The sequence below is a fragment of the Thermobia domestica genome, chromosome 1 (genome assembly GCF_964235325.1).
Source record: "Thermobia domestica chromosome 1, izTheDome1.hap1.1, whole genome shotgun sequence".
Lineage (NCBI taxonomy): Eukaryota > Metazoa > Arthropoda > Insecta > Zygentoma > Lepismatidae > Thermobia > Thermobia domestica.
In genome coordinates, this window is record NC_137454.1 from 386,087,487 (window position 1) to 386,109,393 (window position 21,907).

Genomic DNA, 21,907 nt, shown 5'->3' on the forward strand with positions numbered 1-21,907 from the left:
CCTTTTGTTGTTATGCTGTTGTGGTCATGCTATGAAAGTTTGATCCTAATTCCTCCATTTGTCTTCCTTTTGTTGTTATGCTGTTGTGGTCATGCTATGAACGGTTGATCCTAATTCCTCCATTTGTCTTCCTTTTGTTATTATGCTGTTGTGGTCATGCTATGAAAGTTTGATCCTAATTCCTCCATTTGTCTTCCTTTTGTTGTTATGCTGTTGTGATCATGCTATGAAAGTTTGATCCTAATTCCTCCATTTGTCTTCCTTTTGTTGTTATGCTGTTGTGGTCATGCTATGAAAGTTTGATCCTAATTCCTCCATTTGTCTTCCTTTTGTTGTTATGCTGTTGTGGTCATGCTATGAAAGTTTGATCCTAATCAATCCATTTGTCTTCCTTTTGTTGTTATGTTGTTGTGGTCATGCTATGAAAGTTTGATCCTAATTCCTCCATTTGTCTTCCTTTTGTTGTTATGCTGTTGTGGTCATGCTATGAAAGTTTGATCCTAATTCCTCCATTTGTCTTCCTTTTGTTGTTATGCTGTTGTGGTCATGCTATGAACGGTTGATCCTAATTCCTCCATTTGTCTTCCTTTTGTTATTATGCTGTTGTGGTCATGCTATGAAAGTTTGATCCTAATTCCTCCATTTGTCTTCCTTTTGTTGTTATGCTGTTGTGATCATGCTATGAAAGTTTGATCCTAATTCCTCCATTTGTCTTCCTTTTGTTGTTATGCTGTTGTGATCATGCTATGAAAGTTTGATCCTAATTCCTCCATTTGTCTTCCTTTTGTTGTTATGCTGTTGTGGTCATGCTATGAAAGTTTGATCCTAATTCCTCCATTTGTCTTCCTTTTGTTGTTATGCTGTTGTGGTCATGCTATGAAAGTTTGATCCTAATTCCTCCATTTGTCTTCCTTTTGTTGTTATGCTGTTGTGGTCATGCTATGAAAGGTTGATCCTAATTAATCTATTTGTCTTCCTTTTGTTGTTATGCTGTTGTGGTCATGCTATGGAAGTTTGATCCTAATTCCTCTATTCGTCTTCCTTTTGTTGCAGATAGATCATGGCTGTTCCATTAGAAGTTTGCATCAAAGAGGAACAACGAACAGTGATCCGGGTTTTGCGGTCGGAAAGTGTATCAGGGGCAGCAATCTATCAACGACTTTCGGCACGAAAGTCAATAGGCACTCGTCTGTCTAACAGAACCATGTTACGTACACGATCATTTGTGGCCGTAGATAGTCATCCGGCTCCATCGTGCATAACACTTGTGCGACCATTTTTGAATTTTTCAATTCATTCGTAGACACTCCATTGCGATAAGACACTGTTCCCGTATGTGCCACAAGTCTTTGATGGATTGGGGCCTCTGATACACATTACGACCACAAAAACCGGATCACTGCTCGTTGTTCCTCTTTGGTGCAAATTTTTAATGGAGCAGCCATGATCTATCTGCAACAAAAGGAAGAAGGATGACCACAACAGCATAACAATAAAATACACGAGGACAGAGGTCGATATGAACAATGTAAGAGGAGTTATATCAAAATTGCGGATAATTTTTAAATTACCCTCGTATATATCATGAGATTAAGGTATCTGGTAACAGTGGAGATACAACAGACATAAAATGGCAAGCATACCTTTCTTCCAATCGTTGTGGCATTTATCAACAATTTTCATAGTATTTTAATTAAAAATATTCAGTATAAATATTAGGTTCATAAAAAAGATACAGAGAAGAGACACTTGCCTACAAAATTAAGTTGTACATCTGGAGATACCCGCAGTTATATTCAATGGTCCTTTAATATAGTGATCCCAAGCATTAAAAATGACTTACTTTATTTTAAAAAAGTACTTACCTGCAATGTAATAATTTTGTCATACGTATCAGCATCCCACTGTTTGACTTTCCCATCTTTTCCACACGTGAAGAACTGGTGCGTCTTTGGTACAAATTGTAATCCTGTCACGCTATCATCGTGCGCAAATATCGATTTATGACAATCACCAAAATCTAATCCCCAGATCTTAACATTCCTGTCAGCGCTACCCGTTGCAATCAGAGTGGAATCATATGATATGTCCATGCACAGAACGGGGAGTTTATGTCCGTACAGTGACAAGAAGAACTGGAAACAAGAATAAAATACATATTGAATTGCATGGTTTTCAACAATGATAGTTCAAAATTCCTACCAAGTCTTAATCTCTTAACTGTAATAGAGAATATATATTTACGATTTAGCTTATTAGGATCACGAAAGTGACACTTAGAATATTGTAATGTTAGAGCGAATGTCCGTTCCTCCACCCGATAACTCTTCAATCGAAAGCCAGTTAGTACGATTGTATGGACAGAGTTCTTTAGTGGAGTCAATCCGTTAATATTCTCACGATAATGGTGACTAACTTAGTGTACGGTTTAAAATCCATAACATTCCCTAGCTTGTATGTAACCTATACAACAACAAAGCACTGTTGGTTTTCTATGATTCAAGAATCCCTTTTACTGTCTTTATCAGTTCATCTCTCTCTGTCACTCTCTCTCTCTCACACACACACTCTCACTCTCTCTCTATATATATATATGAGGGCTGTCCAAAAAGTAAAAGACGTTTTGGCCTATCGCAGGAGTGGGTGGGGCTAGAGTCGCCATCTTGGTGTCAGAACGTCGTCACACTCAGTACGCATCAAGATGTGGTAGCGTGAGAACTATGACGCCCTTACTATACTTTCTGTGACGTGTTACAATGTGCGCTGCAACAGAAAATCCCGCTTCCTGTGAGGTGCGTTCTGTGATTAGGTTTTTGTTGGCAAAAAACAGAAGCCAATTGGAATCCGCTAACTGTGTGAAGTGTACGGACATGGAATAATGAGTGAAGGCCCAGTGAGGTATTGTGAAACACTGAGAAAGTTAAGGCACGCGATTCAAAACAAGCGCCGAGGATAACTTATCGCGCGTGTTGTTTTTCCAGGACAATGCACTGTCGTATCCTGGCACCTTTACTTTTACCTTTTTGCTTATCATTTTTCTCTTCATTTTTTAGTGTTTTGTACATTACACGCAAATAAGTCAACTAATGTCAATAACTTTCAGGACAGACATCGGAGAATGTAATAAACTCATTAACTGATAAGGAAATGTCGCATCATAGAGCAACAAACGGATTATGGAGAAGCAACGACACTAGATGTATGTATAATTAAGAGTGTTGATCCATGTATGTGAAGACATTGTGAAGTACTCAGAGATAAGAGGTGCAATGTTCTCAAATTTCTTTGTTAAAAGTTATTGTAGAAAGATGGTAATGACATGCATCATAATCATGTGATGTACAAACTCTCACATGAGGCTTACGTCAATGATAACCAAAATGAGAGAATATAAAACCTCCAGAAGGAGCCACCTTCGTCATTCTCTTCGCCCAGGTTCTCGGCTCGTCAACTCCGTATTTTCACTTCACTAGAAGAGGTCCGGTCTGTCACTTGCGCTTGTGTCAAGTTGGACTTAGTCTGTCAAACGAGATATCATCCAACGTACACCTCTCAGTCAGAGTCTGCATTGATTCAGCCTGTGAACTTTTCTGTGAATCTTTACTAACTGAACTGTACATCTTCTTCGACCAATAAATTCCGACTTCTATCAAGTCTATATCTATGTTTCATTACTCTGGGATATTGTTGTACTCTATCCGGGAGTCAAACTAGTGATCACCAGCTACACCACAAGAAGACACGCAGTCCAAACTGTTCGGGGCGCTACAGCACGTCCACACACAGCCAAACTTACCGAAGGGCTCTTGGATGGGGCGTGTTCGATCCCCACCATACAGCCCGGATTTGGCGCCAAGTGACTACTAGCTCTTCCCAATGATGAAGACATGGCTCCCTACACAACACTTTGATACCAACGCCGAACTGTATGCCGGTGTGAGCCAGTGGCTGAAATCACAGGAGGCAGATTTCTACCGCGACGCTATTGAAAAATTTGTGCCACGGTATGATAAGTGCTTTAATTTGCATGGCGATTATGTGGAAAAATAGCTTGAGATTGTACCTTTCAAATTAATATAATACAATTTGGTTTGTTCATTCTCTTACTTTTTTATTTCAAAACGTTTGTTACTGGACAGCCCTCGTATATAAGACTATAAATGAATTAACCACCATAACTGAATCCCTCCATAACTGTTTCTTCACCTGCTACACTAAAACAAATAGAAGACAACTCTGAAGTTATACCGAAGAGTTCATCTAATACGATCGGAGGTACAGTTTTGTTACAGAAAATCTGGCCGCTTTTCCCTCTTTCAAAACTTCTAATTCCCTCATGTGTACGTAGGAAAATTTAATAGTTATCCCTAAGAGAAAGATTTCTATGACCATAACACATCCAAATTTGTTTGACATGTAAAGATACTTCTCTTTTCAAAGAGAGATGAGCTGCCAGTCCTTTTATTAAAATTACATATTTTTGGCTTGAAATAAATCATAGACCTATGAATCACTTATATATTCCTTGCTAGAAATGATTAATGAAGAAAATAATCACAAGAGAAAATTCCAAATTAAATAAATATCCCTACCCTTTCATTTTCCCATTCAACACACACTTTCAACGATGTCTATCAGCATTAATTGCATTTCCTCTTTTTAATTATCGAAGGTATCATCTTGGAATACTATATTATACCAACTTACTTTTCAATGCATTTCTACTGTAAACAACATGTATTACTCAAAATAAATAGATAAAAATTTTGCCATTATAACTTACCTTTAGTGTATCGAGAAAAAATATTTTAACTGTCGAGTCAAGTAAAGACACAGCCAGGAGTTTGTTGTTTGGACTGACCCGAACACACAACACACTTTCGTCCACCTTCAACGTGCGAGTGTGCAGCAACGATAATACTTTGGCACTGCTGGACGATTGAGGATCAGCAATCAATTCAAAATCCCAAAATTTTACAGTTGAATCGCCACTGCCAGAAACTATGCCTCTCTGGAAAACACAAAAATATTGAATTAATATTAGTATTATTTTAAATCCTAAGTTCAATATACTCCCTCATACACATACAAGTCTTATACTAATTTATTTAATTTTATCTGCCCTTTTACAAACAGAGACTAAAGCTGGCATGTACTTCTCCAATATATAAGATTTACAAAAGACAAAAATCAAAGTGGTCCGAATTTCTTATGTATTTAAATGTCATGTTTATATTTGATATGTATTTATTTTGTCAAGGAGTTTTTAATATTTTAATCTCATTATAGGAAATACTGTCTATGTTAATTCTTAGTTTGGACGATTATCAAAGTTTCTTTTTGTTTTGGTATTTCAGTTTCATAAAAAGCAGTATGTGAATGCTGTAAGTTGTCTCAAAGGTTTTCTTTCAATGTAAGCATTTTGTAGTTGTATGTTTTGTCGTTAACAAAAACACATAGCGTGATGTAAGTTATGTAAAATTCTAAGTGTTGACACGATGCTCAATCTTTAAGAAGTATTGGTTAATAAGATTTCTTGAGAGAAATCTCATACGCACGTGTAGTGATTTTGTCCCGAATTTTGGAAGCCACAGGCTGCAGCGTAAGTTTATATATATATATATATATATATATATATATATATATATATATATATAAATGCTTCAGTTTATTTTATTAGAATCAGTCATGTTCTGCGTCTTGATCAGTGAATGGTAGGAAAATTGAGGGGTAAATTTGGATAAGTGCGTAACTAGTAATTCTTCAATTTTTCAGGAGAGCAGAAAAACAAACGCCCTTATCCAATTAACCAACGTATTCACACACTACTTTTGGACAGGCGTTCGCTACGGAGCAAAGATATTACCTAAACACCACTAGACACATACAGAAATACTCAAACTTGCAGAAAATATAAATGTCTCATTTTACCGGAAATAGGTCGATACGCCCTTATTCAAATTACTCCTTCAATTGAAGTAGTAGTTGAAGAGACATTTGTGTTAGTATTTCATAGTTAAAATCTTCGAGTCAAGAATTAAGTATTTAACAACCTTATCTTGATAGACTGACATTGTGTGCAACAAAGACAGCTGCACCTAACTAGTGGAGTTGTTCATTTAGGTTGACATCATCAACTACGTCAGATAAGATCCAGTTAACCTCTCCTCTTCCTGGCCTGAGAATTCTCAAAGACTTTTGAGTAACATAACAGATATTCCCTACACGAACACTCTCTTTGCCATATTAAGAATGAGATAAAATACATGTTAAATAATACTTTAAAATTGATGTTTCTCTTGTACCCACACGGTTCTGTTTTGCTGACTCAAAAACAGTGGTGAAGATCCCCAAAGTACCTCATAGCACCTTTTAGTTGCGTTCATTCAACATTAGCAATATAGGTAATGCAGGATGTACCTTGAGCTAATGCTACCAATCTGGATCTACTCAAAATGTTCTATTAGTAGAAATGCATTCTTTTAAAGAAGTAACAACCCAGGTTGACAATTTAATATTACTAATTGCTCCCTTCTAACCTTTAGCAACCTTTGCGTAGTTTATATATATATATATATATATATATATGTGTGTGTGTGTGTGTGTGTGTGTGTGCTGGGAGTACAGTAGATTCCCGATTATCCGACCTATGTGACGGAAGGACAGGCCGGATAGGGTGAGGTGTGTAATTACTCACTTCTTCCCCCGTTCCACCACCCCGTACCAGCAAAAACACATTTTTTATACCAAAACCCGCTCTTGTTCATAGTTTCTGACCTCTCAGTATAGACCAGTACTTTATATAAATATTTATTACGTACTGTAGTGTACATTAAAAAAAAAGTTACAGAAAAAGGGAATCCAAGAATAAAAATATTGTACACATTGCTAGATAGATTTTATAATGTCTAACTTAACTGAAAACATAAAATGATGTACGCTGTACATACACAGAATTTGAAAATAAACAAAATATTTAACGTACAAGCGTAGGCCTAATTCTTAAATAAACGATTTAAACTTGTTTTACTGCTCACTAATAAATGATCAGACAGACATGAAAAGGTAATCCTGAAACAGTCCAAACACTTTTTTTTTCTGGCAAGGTCGCGTTTTTATGAAGGCGTTAGGAAGTCAAGTACGTGGTTCAAAGAAAATATTCCTAATTTTTATTACGGAGTTAGTTTTTCTTTCTTTCTCTTTTCTCTTTCTGGAACTAGAGAAAAAAGATCCGGATTTTATGGATAATCCAAAGGATACTGTACCTCGAGAAGTTCAAAGCATAATTTCTGCTTGATTATTATAAACGTTTCTAGGTAAGTTTGCTTTTCCCTCTAGATTTTAAACCTAATTGTAAAAACCCTCACTGAACGCTATGGTTGTATTGCGCTGTTTACAACTTGGCCATTTACCTGTCTTCGAGAAGCCCTATATTCCTATCAGATGAAATTAGAGGCTTCTGAGGAAAGTAAAGATACAAACGGGGAATATAATACGAAAAAAAAAAAAAAAAAAAACGTATTCGTAAAATACAAACGGGAAATAACATATGCAAAAACGTACTCGTAAAATACAAACGGGAAATAACATATGCAAAAACGTATTCGTAAAATACAAACGGGAAATAGCATATGCAAAAAACGTATTCGTAAAATACAAACGGGAAATAACATATGCAAGAAACGTATTCGTAAAATACAAACGGGAAATAACATGCAAAAAACTTATTCGTAACATACAAACGGGAAATAACATGCAAAAAACGTATTCAACGCAAAGAAAATTACACTGGATGCAGTAGTACAGAAGCTGTTTCTCCACGTAAGTGACAGCATTGCTCAAACATTTGTACAGTCAGCGAGAAAAGTTCTTTCCATTTGGTAAAATTTATTTTCGGAATAACGGTGGAACGTATAACGTTTCACCGAGTTTCAAGGCTGGAACGTACAGGAAATTACTTTCTTTTTAATTTACTGAAAACTGTACTCAAATTGTCCTTTCATTCTGAAGTTATTTACGAAACTAACAAACGGAAAGAACTTTCATCGCTGACTGTACAAATTGGGAACAAGGTTTTTGTTCCAGTCGTAAAAATCCGGCGCCTGTATCTGGATCACGTTGTGACTTCTTCCTTGCATCGCCGTAGTTTTTTTTAATATCAAATTACAACTTCATGAATATAGTGTTGCCTGAAACGTCAGAAAATATGACATACAATTACGCCTGTTCGAAATTGTCACGGGCTTCTCTTTTTATCGTGGAAATCACACTGACTGCATTATACTTCGAATTATTAGGTTGTCGTACACAGCTACTATTTCTCCATGGATCTCCGATGGACGCTACCCTTGTGCCTGCAGAAACCTCTTCACGGTCACGCTACGAACTTCAATCCTAGTGGCATTCGGTACGGCCACTGTTATTCCCAACGAGTTCTCCTACCACAAGAGTTAACGCAGCACTGACGAATCACTCGCAATCCTCGTCGAGTGGATCGAGGCTATTGTCAGTGTTGCAACTTTGGTACACATTTTTCCCCTAACATATAAATATGTTTGTATCTTACTTTCCCGATAGGCCTCACAAATCAAACAAATCTAGATCTTAAAGAAAATGGAATTACCCAAAAATATGTGATCTTTTATTTAGATTCGATTCAGTTTCAACAAGAAACTTTTTGCATTTCAAATTCGTGTCTTGACGACATTTCAGATGAAGGTTAAACACGTTAGTCCTACATATGTAAATATTTCTTTTCCTAACTCTTGAAAGAAAACTTATTTACGCATTTAGAGTCCATAACTAACATCTGAAATGATGTTAACACACGAATTTGAAATGAAAAGCATTTAGCAAGAACTTTTTAACTGAAACTGTGACGATTCTAAATAGAAAAAAACAATCCATTTTTGGATAAGTCAATTTTCTTTATTTACCATAATGAATCTGTCACGTACACAAACATAAATCTGAATCTACGTACAACTGTGAAAATATAGTCGTTAGAAGAAAGCTGGATGCCCACTTTCTTTTCCAGCATTGTTATACCCAAAAGGTTTTTAACAATGTTAATACAGGGCAGATCCCACATAAAACCGGTACGGCTCACTGGCTATCTGCCTTTCACGCAAAAGACATCTTACATTACTTCATATGTAAATAACACAAAGTTAAGCATGTGTCACTATATTGCTACATCTTATGCAAACTTCCTTTGTAAAACTTTCCGGTTTATAAGAAACGCTGGAAGTGCCATCTAACAACATCCAGGTATCACTGCGCGTGCAATAGCACGTTCTGAGAAATACGTTGTAATTCTCTAGGAGAGATGTTATTTATCTCCTTTGTAATGCTCTTTTTCAGTTGATTTATCGTCTGAGGGTCATTAGCGTACACTTTGCCTTTCAGAGTTCCCCATTAAGAAAAAGAAATCACAAGATGTTGAGTCCGCTGATCGCGAAAGCCACACCTTTCTGCTGACAAGCCTGTTTTCGGGAAACATTTCACTGATACGTGTAGGTGATGGTACAATCTTGTTGAAACGCGACATATTCTTTTGCTTCTGTTAATTTTGCATAGAACGACTCAAATACCTAAAGAGATCTTAATTCTGATATGGAAGTAAGGAGTACCGGTTTTAAGTGGGACACACTATACCTGGTTAACTTTATTAATGGCAGCAAAAGCTAACGTAGTTGGAGAAAAAAAAAAGTGACGTAAAAATGGCTTATTTATAAAACTACTAAACTACAATATTTATGCTAAATCTACCTAATTCCTTAAACATTTTCGTAAACGTCAATTTTCGAGAACTATTTTGTGTTGGGTTGGAGTTTGAGTCAACATGTTTAAAATATAGATTCAAATGAGTGATTCATTGATTTCTGAATCAAAAGATTCAATATATTTCAATCAAAACTTTTCTTGTAGGCCTTATATCTGTAGAACTACATACAGTGTAGCCAAATTCAAACTATCACTTAACTCCGTATGATGTGCTTCTTTCGTAGAAAATATGAAAACTCGATTCAAGGGCCGTTCAAAAATTTTGTGGCTCTTAATTCAAAAAATAATTATTGGCCAAGATCGCAATTTTTTTTATGGATTTTTAGGTTTCCTAAAATTCTTGTTATTTATATCCTTTATTAAAAAAATGAAATGAAATCTTTAAGTTTTACGTCCCACGATTATGCCGGTTAGGCTAAAGGAGACGGTGATGATAAGAAATGAATGAAATGGTAGAATGAAGAGAAAGTGGGAGGAAAGGGGAGAACCCCGAGAAAACTCACGAGTACGGTGTCTATTTATACCCTTTATCAGTAGCGACCTACAGAGGACAAGACCTACAATTTAAAAGAAATATGAACCAGAGACTTACTGCACAGAAAGGCCAATAAAGACCAGCAAGGAGGACTAGATTCAAAGGGAAAAAAAAATCAGTTAATGACGCCTTCTGAGTATCTATCGTCTATTTCGCCTTTATCTTCTTTATCATTACCATATGGATTGTGTGTTTGTATCACTCTTTTCTACGGCTGCCCCCTGATGACTGAAAACCAGCTGAAACTGCATTTTCCTGTATGCACTCTAACACTAAAAGCCATTAAAATTATATGGGTGCATGAGAGAATGATTTTAATTAATTTACTAATGAATCCTCCCTTGAGAAGCCTAAGTATTTTTCAGACGTTTCGGAACGCACAGCTGCTTCCGTCTTCAGTGGCAAGGTAACAAGTATAAAAGCAGATAGAAAATAAAAGGTATAAAACAAGGAATACATGAGTAAGTAGAACGTAAAGAATGAATGAATCCTGCAGTGTCACGAGCAAAGCAAAGCGGAGAAAGAACGACTATCTCAAAAGAAGCGCGATGTCCATGTTACGCAACTATTGCCAGATTGAAAGTATGCACCAAAGGTACGTAACCGAATTCTATCAATGTTGCCAGTGTCCATGTTTAAAGCAGTTTTATACTTATGAATAAAGAATGATTCTTTAACCTCCAGGTTTCTTTGTTTTTGCTGAACCTATTACATTAACCTCTTTTATATTATGTGTATGTTGTTTTTAAATGAAGCACCAATCCCGGCATGCCCTCTTCTTGTAACTTTTTTGATTGCCTAATATGTTTCTACTTACACAGTGGTATGTATTCCTTGTTTTACACCTTTTATCTCCTATCTACTCTTATTCTTGTTAGCTTGCCACAGAAGGCGGAACCAGCTGTGCATTCCGAAACGTCTGAAAAATACTTACGCTTCTAAAGGAAGGATTCACAATAAAATGAAATCTTTGTAAGTTTTACGTCCCACGGTTGTGCCGGTTAGACTAAAGGAGACGGTGATGATGAGTAATGAATAAAATAGTGGAATGAAGAAAGTGGGAGAACCCCGAGAAAACGATGCACACGGTGTTTGTCCACCACAAAGTCCACACGGCACGAGCTGGGATCGAACCAGGAACCCCAAGCACCGGAGAAGGGAGGATTCAATAGTAAGTAGCCAATTTTTTGTTAACTAAAACCCATTACTTCGAATTATCCAAGTTCGAATTAACGAGAGCCCGCTGTTTATAGTTTAAAATTGATATATTAGAAAATGTTCGTGAGAATGAAAATCGAATCCAAGTCTCTGGCCTACCATGACTGTTATTCAATCCGTTTACCTGACCGTTAAATACTTTTACCCCTGAGGTTAGATTCAGCCATTCGAACCATCATTTGTTTTAATCTCACAAATACTTAAGTCTCATACTCGATTCTGGTATACTGACTGATCGAAGTTAGCGATTCCAGCTCCGAAAATTCAACTCCCATTTTGTTTCTTCTGAAGCTCAGTTCGACATTATGTGACATAAGCAACAAATTTTTCATCTTTTCGCTTTTTTTTTTATTTTATTTTATTTTTTTTAATTTTTTTTTATTTACCCTAATTGGTCTCTGAACCTAAACTGGCAGAAGGAAATTCATACTCAAATATTCATCTCCTATCTAGTAAGTTCACTATCAAGACAATAAATAGAGTACCTGATCAGGCAAAAGACACACAGACCACACTTCTTTTCCGTGAGCCATTACTTGCTCCAGAATATCTCCAGAGGCTATGTCAACAATTAAAAGAACACCATCTTTTAAACCAGCGATTGCATGTCGATCTCCTGGGACAAATGCGATCGTCAACACATAGCCAGTACTGATACTTCTTAGGCAAGATAACGTCGGCCTGAAACACACAAGTAGCAATAATATTAACACATAACACATTTAATATTCATAATTTGCTGATTTAGTGAAACAAAGGAATGTTTATTGAACATATGATTCGAGAATTATCCTACAATTGAAAAGACATGCATTGATTTCATCTTCCAAGCTTTAAAAAGACTTGTAGCTATGGAGTTACGTGTGCATATACATTAAGGTGGATGGGAAAAATGAAATGAAATCTTTGAGTTTTACGTCCCACGGTTACGCTGATTAGGCTAAAGGAGACGGTGATAATGAGTAATGAATGAAATGGTGGAATGAAGAAAGTGGGAGGAAACGGGAGAACCCCGAGGAAACCCACGCACATGGTATTTGTCTACCACAAAGTTGACGTGGCGGGGTCTGGGACCCCAAGCACCAGAGGTAAACGCTCTACCACTGAGCCACCGCGGCGCCTATAGGTTGGATGGGGTTTGGATCGTCCCTTCTCAGGACCGAGGGTACATGAGACATGGACCTACAGTTTAACGTGGAATCTGAATCACTGTACAATGTGTTCAAAGTTTTCTCACCAGGAGTCAAAGTCCGGATCACGAGCGCAAAAAGGGGCGCGCTATCAACTAAACCAGTGAACAGCGCTGCATAAAAATTAAGATAAGAGGACACCGCCGGCTAGTAAGTTACACGTTGGACTCACGTCCACGTGGTCCCGGGTTCGACTCCCGGCCGGTGCTTCCCAATTTTCGGCGTCCACCCAGCGTCGTGAGGCAAACTGGGGAGTCACTGGGAGGTCTTGAAAGTGACAGGGTGACGCAAACGCTAGGCTGGACGTAGTTCAGCCAGTTGCTGACAGATGGCGTTGGAGCGGCTCAATGATTATTATGCCAAGTGGTTTGGTTTTTAGGTTTTGTGCGGAAGATAAAGATTTTCCTTCTCTTTTGTTTCTGTGCAAAAGAATTCCGGAACGGGAATAGAATCCTAAATACTTACTTGAAAGTAGTGTGCAAATATAATTACATACACTAAAAAAAGCACACTGTTAAGTTCTTTGCTACAAAATCACTAACTACACACCACACACTCAACCTGAACGTAGCACACTACGGTGTTATGCATCAATTGACCAAGCGCCGAAACACGGTTCTGAGATACTGAAGGAAATAAAAACATGTTCCCATTACAATCCATTGCTTGGCGCTTGGGCGGATAGCTTTTCCTGAACATTTAAACAAATAGTAGGGTTTCAAACCCCCCCCCCCTTTTTTTTTTACATTATTTACATTGTTTCCTACTCACTGATGTAAAAATCTCGAAAATCGCAAAATGCCGTTTGGTCAATTGATGTGTAACACCGTCCAAATGTTCTGTCTGATAGTTGGCAAAATGTTCACAGACCGCAAACTGACTACAATATTTACGTGTACAACATTCTGGTTGAATGCATGAAGTTTCGAGATTGTTGTCTGGACTTTTGAGTTGTTTGTCTTACTTAGTCGTAATGTGCAAACAATATATTAAGTGAGGTTCATCTTACAAAAAGAATACGAAAGTCTAACCATGTCAGCATTACGTTACTGAAGTCATAATTTACCAAGTGTGCTTTTTATGAAACTCTCACAAACACTAGCTATAATTTTGTTCACTTACTTCGAAATCTTCTTTTTTAAGTCTTACGTCCCACGGTTATGCCGGCTAGGCTAAAAGAGATGGTGGGAGGAAACGAGAGAACCCCGAGAAAACCCACGCACACGGTATTTGCCCATCACAAACTTCATTTGGCTCGAGCTGGGGAGTCACGTGAAACAAGACGTGACGGTCACTAGATCTAAAAAGCTCCTGATGCGCCTATTAGGGAAAAGGAGTCGCCGCTAGGCTGAACGTAGTAGATGGCGCTGGAGCAAGTTTAGGCTCACAAATGGGCTGTTAAGTGGTTTGTTTTGGTTTTTTACCAGCATATAGTACGGATTAAGATGTTAAGTTTCAGACTGACATTTGGTTAGTGTCCAAGAATGGTCAGAATCAGTGCATTTTTTTTCTTGTTTTAAGCGCTATAAATTTGATTTAGGTGAATTCTAGATTTCTTTTAAAACATCATTTGATTTAAATCAATAAATACTGGCACTTTTAACTCATTAATAAAGTAAGCAGCCAGCTTAACAATAAATCAGCTGTCATTATTTTCTCTGTGCTCTTTCTACAATTATCACCGAACATATAAATGCCTTTTTACGAATCAAGATAAAATTGTAACTTAAATTAGTAACCGCAACTTGTTCGTAACATTATTAATATTTCACTCTTAGATGCCATGCGCACAGAACACTGTTATTGAATCAGTAACTCCTTAAAGTACTCCTTCAGAAGTTTGTAAGAATACATTTGCCTATATACTGAACCTATCGATGGACAGCAGACTGGTCTCTGAAATATACGCACACTTATTCCACTAAATGTCTGGCAGGGCCCGCCCTACTCAATATGCCACCCCGTGCAATGACATCATTTGCGCCTCCACCCCCCACCTCCTTATCAACAAAGAACAAATCTTAAAACACCATCATGAACAATGAAGTGGAGAGAAAGAAAACTCGTATTCAAAAAGGCCTTAACACTACAAATACAATCTAGTTGTTTTTATTTTAATTTTTTAAATAATAATGTATTAGGTTACTGGAAGATAAAGCAAGTACACCTGCAGAGTAAAGATGGTAATCCTTTTTATAAAATTCAATACCGAGCTTCAATCTCAATATATCAGTTCGCAATTCCAGTGCAAGTAACTCATTTATTTTTATTGTCTTGATTTTCCTTCTATATCTGTTAAAATTAAAATTAAAAAAGTGTCCACCTTCAATGATAAGGAACGTGTTTGTGACAAAGACAAGACTAGTTTTCATATCAAAACTGTGATTACTAACTAAATAGAACAGGTATTAGCTACTGTCCGAGAATTGAGTTCTTGTATTTGACAATAACCAACCAATTCGTACTTGGATTTGTTTGACCATTTGCTTTAGCACTATCCATTTGACCTTAAAAAGATTAATGCGACCTAAACATGATTTATGAATGTACTATTCAAATAGGTCAGCTTAGTAACTACCATCATGAAGTCTGTTTCCAAAAAGGAATATTTATTTTAAATAATGAAGTTATGAAGATTTTGCCACTCCGTGCAGATGTTCACATGTGCACGTGTTGCACATATATTAAAACCAGCCCTGAAGTCTGGATAGAAGCACTTCAAACAGATTAGTGATTCCTACAATTTTTCTTTTAAATAATATGTTTTTCCTTAATGTATGACATTTATAATGTTCCATAATCATCATATTACCTGTTCCATAGTTTAAGTGATTCTGAACTAGCCGAAAGAACTGCAAGATTATCGGAGCTAAAAGTGACAGATCGAACTTCCGAGCGATGACCCTGTTGAGACAGCTGTCGGAGACATTTCACTTCCGAATCTTTCACTTGCAGCTGAACAGTGTGCATCTCCACAAGATTGTTCGCCAACACTGCACAAACCTACAAGGTAAGACCATAATTTGAAACATAACATAATGTACTAATACGTCTGATAATTTTTTCACACTAAGTTTGTTATATAGTCTACAAATTTCTATACCATTCATTCCTACAGCTACGAAACACTACTAGACAAACCATCTGTATGGTTCATACTGAAGTTCTAATACTGATTTCTCTTTCTCTGCCTTCCCATGACTGAGTAAGTAAATTTTCCCTAACTTTCAATGGCTAAGTAAGTAAATTTTCTTTAACTTTCCATGACTGAATAAGTAAATTTTCGCTGACCTTCCATGACTGAATAAGTAAATTTTCCTTGACTCTCCATGACTGAATAAGTAAATTTTCCCTGACCTTCCATGACTGAATAAGTAAATTTTCCTTGACTCTCCATGACTGAATAAGTAAATTTTCCTTGACTCTCCATGACTGAATAAGTAGATCTTCCCTGAGTAAGTTATCACAAACTTTCCATGCCGTAAGAAACTTTTCTTAATCGACCATCAGCATCACCTTAGGCGTAGAACACTCGTCCTTTTTATTTTTCAAATACAGTATAGAAGTTTATATTCTTACTGTAAATATTTATTATGAGTGAAACTTTTATTTGGAATACAATACAACAATAATACCAAACAAGAATTATACATAACGTAATATATCTCGGGACTGTCAGTACACTAAAATATAAACAAGAAAACAAATATATCATAATTTGGCCTATCTCTTTGATTTGTAAAAAAGAACAAATTAACTTTTCTTGCTTTGTAGCATCAATTCTTTTTTTTTTTAATTATTTATTTAATTTATTTTTCTTTCAAAGCTTCAAGTTTCAGCACCTTTCCGTTCTCCTCAAGTTTCTTTGTTTCTAAAAATAATTACCTTTTTAACAGTCTTTTTCTTTTTGAGTTTGCATTGATTCTTTACGGTGTTCTTTATATCTTCTGTGGATAGATGTAAATTTGTTAAGCATCGCTTGAGTAATAAGAACTTATTGAATACTTTCCTGAAATTTGATGACGCCATGACCCCCAACCAATTTGACGAGCTCCTCAAAACACATGTGACCTGTTTCGCAATGCATGTATGACTGAACAATAAACCAACTCCAGTAGTAATAGGTGTTAAAGAAGCGTTTTAAAACAATACACACGTGCGTACACCACTTAATAACTTTTAAGTGATTTTGGGATCTGTATATTAACACAGGGCCGGTCCAGAGGAGCCTAAACTTTTGAAAAATGGACTTTTTCAGAAAAAAAAAAATCCCCATTTTCCTCGCATTCTCCGTTTTAGGTATATGACACGGTCATGCGAATGATACCGTTTGAAAGGTTACTTTATTCTGAAAAGAGTAAGGTACGAATCAAAATCCTACGATAAAGAGTGATGATGAAGTAGCTGCTTGACTGGAAGTCTAAAGCTTATCTTAAAAATTCCAAAATCCCAAAAGGGTTAATATATATATTTAGTGTTTTGTATGACTAAAGGTGTCAACCTCTTATTTATTTTTTTCCTCAATAGATCACTATCTAGCGTGATTATGTCGGCTGAGTTCATTAATGAAGTTAATCCGTTAATATCTTCACTGATAACGGTGGCTCCCATTTGAAAGACATATCATTCCCTATCTTTTATGCAATCCGCACCAAAAACACATGAAAAAGTGACCAAAATTTTATTAAAAAGTAACTCTAAACCTTCACCACAAACTTGGGCATAAATTGAATTTTACATTTTTTTTCAACCAAAATGGGTCGGCTGGATCACAGCTGAAATACGTGATGTTTTAACATGTTAAGATCAAAAATTATTCTACTTAAGTTCGTCAGTTAATAAAAAAATTGGATTAATGTTTAGAGGTTCATTATTAATTACATACTTTGCACGGTTATATATTTCAATTTTGATCTGGATGGGGTAAGGCCAAATTTCTATATTTTCACTATCTCCAATAATAATGTAATTAATAGTAATGTAATATAATTAATACATAGCATCTAGATTACCATTTACTTGTAATAATTTTTATTTCTTATACAATTGGTTTGTTATATATTTTGTCTTGGTACCATACGATTGATAAACATCGATTGGCCACTGCTAAGACTTCCTGAGAAATTCTCACTGAAATAATCGCCCCTCACCAGTCAGTAAATCCAAGTCAATGTTGAGGGGAAGAACTTTTACCAGATTTGTAATATACGTGATACTCTCAATGACTTTACATTTTCCGGATGAAGACAAGTATTTAAGTTCTAGAGAAATTTCAATGTTTTTCACTATGTGTTTATATACTGCCATCTAGTGAGACTATATTTTTTCTTGAAACTAAGCACCAATCGCAACAACAAAACCTAAGAGTTTGAAGTTTAGAGTACAGAACATGTACAAGAGGATCCTCCTTTTGAAGCAGTTCTGTGATATCCTTGAAAAGTTTTGCACTTTGAGATGACAAAATTTAACTGCGCTTTCATTGATGGGTCTTTCGAAATTTTAGAAACTGACTTGTATTTGAAACTAGCCATGAGGTTTGATTTCTTTAGAGGAAGAAATATGAGGAAATACTCCTGCAGCACTAAGGCGTTCAAGAACTCTTGTACATGATTTTTCAAGTGTAAGCCACCTTGAACTTACATGTTTGATGTTTAGTCAATCCTAACTTACTGGCAATCTTAGTGAAATCTTCCCACCTTGATGGCCAACCTTTGAAAAAATAGTATATCGACAAAATCAAAATCACTCTTTTTAATTCCAAATTCTTGGAATCCTTTTGGGAACGCGTTATGAACTCTGTGTGTGTTACATATTCCTGTATCAAGCACACCCCTTTTCCTAAACGTTTTCATGTCCTCATTTATCATTTTGTGAACCTTTTTCTTAGTATTTGATCCATCACTACCTAACATCAAGAGAGTTTCTCCTTGGAAAGGTTTGCATTGTATATTGCTACATTTGTGTGTTTCACCAGTTGTTATTCTGTGGTTCTCCCTAGGAAAAATGTCTCCATATGGCCAGTAGCAATACCAAAAAATGGGTTTACTCCCAAAAAAGTAACTTTTAGTGACAAACTTGAAAAAAAGTCACTTTTAGTTTTAAAAAAAGTGATTCGCTATGAGCCCTGAAATTAATTACAGGCTGGATAAACAAAAATTCTGAGAGGATGTTAGAGAAAGAAAAGGTGCCACTATACGACCACTCTCCTTATTAATAACATTCAAGTAGAACAAAGCTCACCCTAAGCTCGCCTCTTCCTTGAATTAGTGACAGACTTTTTACTTTCCCCCCTGTTTTAATAACAGGCAGCCTTCTAACTTCGTCGTGGAGACTAAGAGTTAAGTTCGTATCCCCATCCTGCTGCATTTCGTTATCACCAGACCTAAATAAATCAAAAACATATTCAAACATTTTATATATTTTAAATATATTAATACAATACACCACAAGTTATTTTGATATACACATATATCACAAGTAGATTGGTTGTTGAAAGGTTTGTCAGTACCGAAATCATAAGATTTGATTTGATTTTGAGTTTAGCTGAGAAAACTAAGCAAATACCGAAATTCAAGGTTACACAAATGGAGATGTTTAACATTATTTGTGGTGTAGTGTAGTGTGTGTGTGTCTGTGCTGGTATTTGTTCATATTTTAGTGTTATCGCATTACAAGTATGGTAATTTTACATTTTATGAATTCTTTTAATGTCACAAACTTCACGTACTGTTTAGTGCTTAGCAACCACCATAACTTTATATATTGTTACAAATTAGCAAAGGCAAGACGACAATCTCTTCAAACAAGAATTTTTTGCTCGCTACTGTGTTTCAACATGTGTCATTTCTTAAATCGCACAAAGAATGCACATCTGACACTAGACACCTAATAGCACTGCTTAGTTACAAGAGATTTTCTCCTTTCTTACGTACAAGGATGATTCAGAAAGTACTGCCTCCAAGCCCACTACTTGAACAATAGTACTGCAAACATACTGGACTGTTTATCATTAACACACTGATGTTTAAGTTAGAGAATGACACTTGTTTCACCTTCCTATCTTTTCTCGTCCCACAGTAATGGAGCAATCCATGGTGACATCTGGTTGAAACAGCGGGCTGTTGTTGAATTTCTGCCTGCGGAAGGTTGTGCGTCCAGGAACACTCATCGCCGGCGACGAGTTGTGGATACATCATTATGACCCGGAAATGAAAAATCAGTCGATACATTACCGTCACACGTCCTCTCTTCCACCAAAAAATCAAAGTTGTCCCATCTGCAGACAAAGTGTTCTTAACATTCTGCCTTCTGCCTATAGTCCGGATCTTGCGCCCTGCGACTTTTGGCTCTTTCCCAAACTTCAGGATTACCTTAAGGGCCAACACTACAGTTGTGATGCGGAGGTAGAAGCAGCAATTCGGCAACTGTGTCGCCAGCAGCCACTACAATTGCTCGCTGACGTCATGCAAAACCTTGTTTCGCGTTGGTGAAAGTGTGTTGCCCGTAATGGGGCCTATATAAAAAATAATGCCACGATTTGTAGCCGACACTGCAAGCTTTCCACTGATATCCGTATTGGTGCTATTGTCAAACACAAATAAAAGTATCACCTTGGAGGCATTACTTCCTGAATCACCCATATATAATGTAAGAACGATCACGTGGTACCTGATACAGTGACAAATTCTTGTATTTAGCTCACATAACAACTGCTGGTCTAACCACAGAAGAATTTAATGAACAAAAGGACACTGAAAGAAGCAAATCAATGAAACAAGGTTTTCTCTCCCTTCATTTTAGAAAACGGAATTTCACATTGTTCACAGCAAACAAAATACTTTAAAAAAAAAAACTTTAAAACATTTATATATGAGCATGAATCTCCTTGTCATTCCTCACAACACCTGTATATGTCCCTTTACAGACATAAGTAGGGGTACCATAAAGGGGAGATTTTTTTCGATTATTTTTTCAATATCTCGCACCGTTTGCAAGATTTGAGCCTACTTCCGGTTGGAGTTTCTAATTCATGTATGATCAGGATTTTCTTTCTTCTTGCATGCAGTATGTAATAAGTAAATACATTACACACACAATTAATTATAATGTCAGTGATACGATGGTGTTTATTGGACAAAACACTCCAAACAATAAGATTCATCTTAGACTGGAGAAATGGATATCCTTCGTTTTCATTATCATTTTGCAAATGAAACAAATGCCGGAAGGATATAGTAACCCAGTATACAAATGTATAACTCGCAGGATATGATGCTTTACTTTTTTAAAATTTTAACAATTCAGTGTACTCCTAAAAAGTGTAATAAAGAAATAACGGCCATTTTTTAAATATTCGATTAGAACTGAACGACCTACATAAAGTCTGCAATCAATCAGTGAAAACCGCGTTTTTCTAGAGCCTATGGTTCCCAAGAATTGAGTGTCGAAAGAATTGTCCACAAATATATAAACCTACACGTAGCATTTTAATATATATATTAATATAGATTGTCATAATGTATGAGAGCTCCTCGGGAGCTGAAGATCAGAGTCCTCGCCGTTGATGCAGATGTCGAGTCCAGGTGGAGATAGTACCTGCGGCTTCGATCCAACGTTAAATTAGGTCTACATTTCTTATGATTTCGAGAGCGGCCTCATGCCTATATGGTTAGCTTACGCGCCTTTGACGTGGGAGAGCCAGGTTCGAATTCCACGTCAAGCTAAAGACTCCCATCTTATATAGCTTCGGTGCTGAAAGGAGACATTAAACTGCAAATCATTCAACTATTCAACATACTTAATACTACACATAAGTTATCACAATATTGCGAGCGGTGATGATATTTATTACGAAGCAAGCAAAAAGGCTAACACCTACCGTACAAAAATAGCAGAGTTCTCTTATACATGTAAGAAGCGTTTCCGGAAGAACCTTCTTCCATCTCCAGCCTAATTAAAATTCAAAGAGGATTTAAAAACATGAAGGAGAATATGGAAATGCAAAAAAATGGTTAAAAGGATTCAGAAATGTAAAAAACAAATCTTCGGTCAAAAATTAAACACATGTGAATAGGCACTCACTCTCATTGTTCACTGCTGTTCATTGTTTTCTTTACATGCTTTCCAGATGGCGAAAGTATGTAGTAAAAATTTTAACCATTTTTTGCCTTTCCACATT

At 36.4% G+C, this 21,907-nt stretch overlaps 1 protein-coding gene across 1 annotated transcript in view; it reads right to left on the reverse strand.

Moving 5' to 3' along the window:
• Nucleotides 1–21,907, reverse strand: part of LOC145665027 (WD repeat-containing protein 3) — a 63,346-nt gene that overhangs the window by 19,475 nt on the left and 21,964 nt on the right. The window contains exons 7-11 of the mRNA XM_081732244.1: nt 18,970–19,111; nt 15,542–15,732; nt 12,025–12,220; nt 4,784–5,011; nt 1,866–2,135 (exon numbers count right to left, since the gene is read on the reverse strand). Coding sequence (XP_081588370.1) covers nt 1,866–2,135; nt 4,784–5,011; nt 12,025–12,220; nt 15,542–15,732; nt 18,970–19,111 — 1,027 coding nt within the window. The remainder of the gene's footprint in view (nt 1–1,865; nt 2,136–4,783; nt 5,012–12,024; nt 12,221–15,541; nt 15,733–18,969; nt 19,112–21,907) is intronic.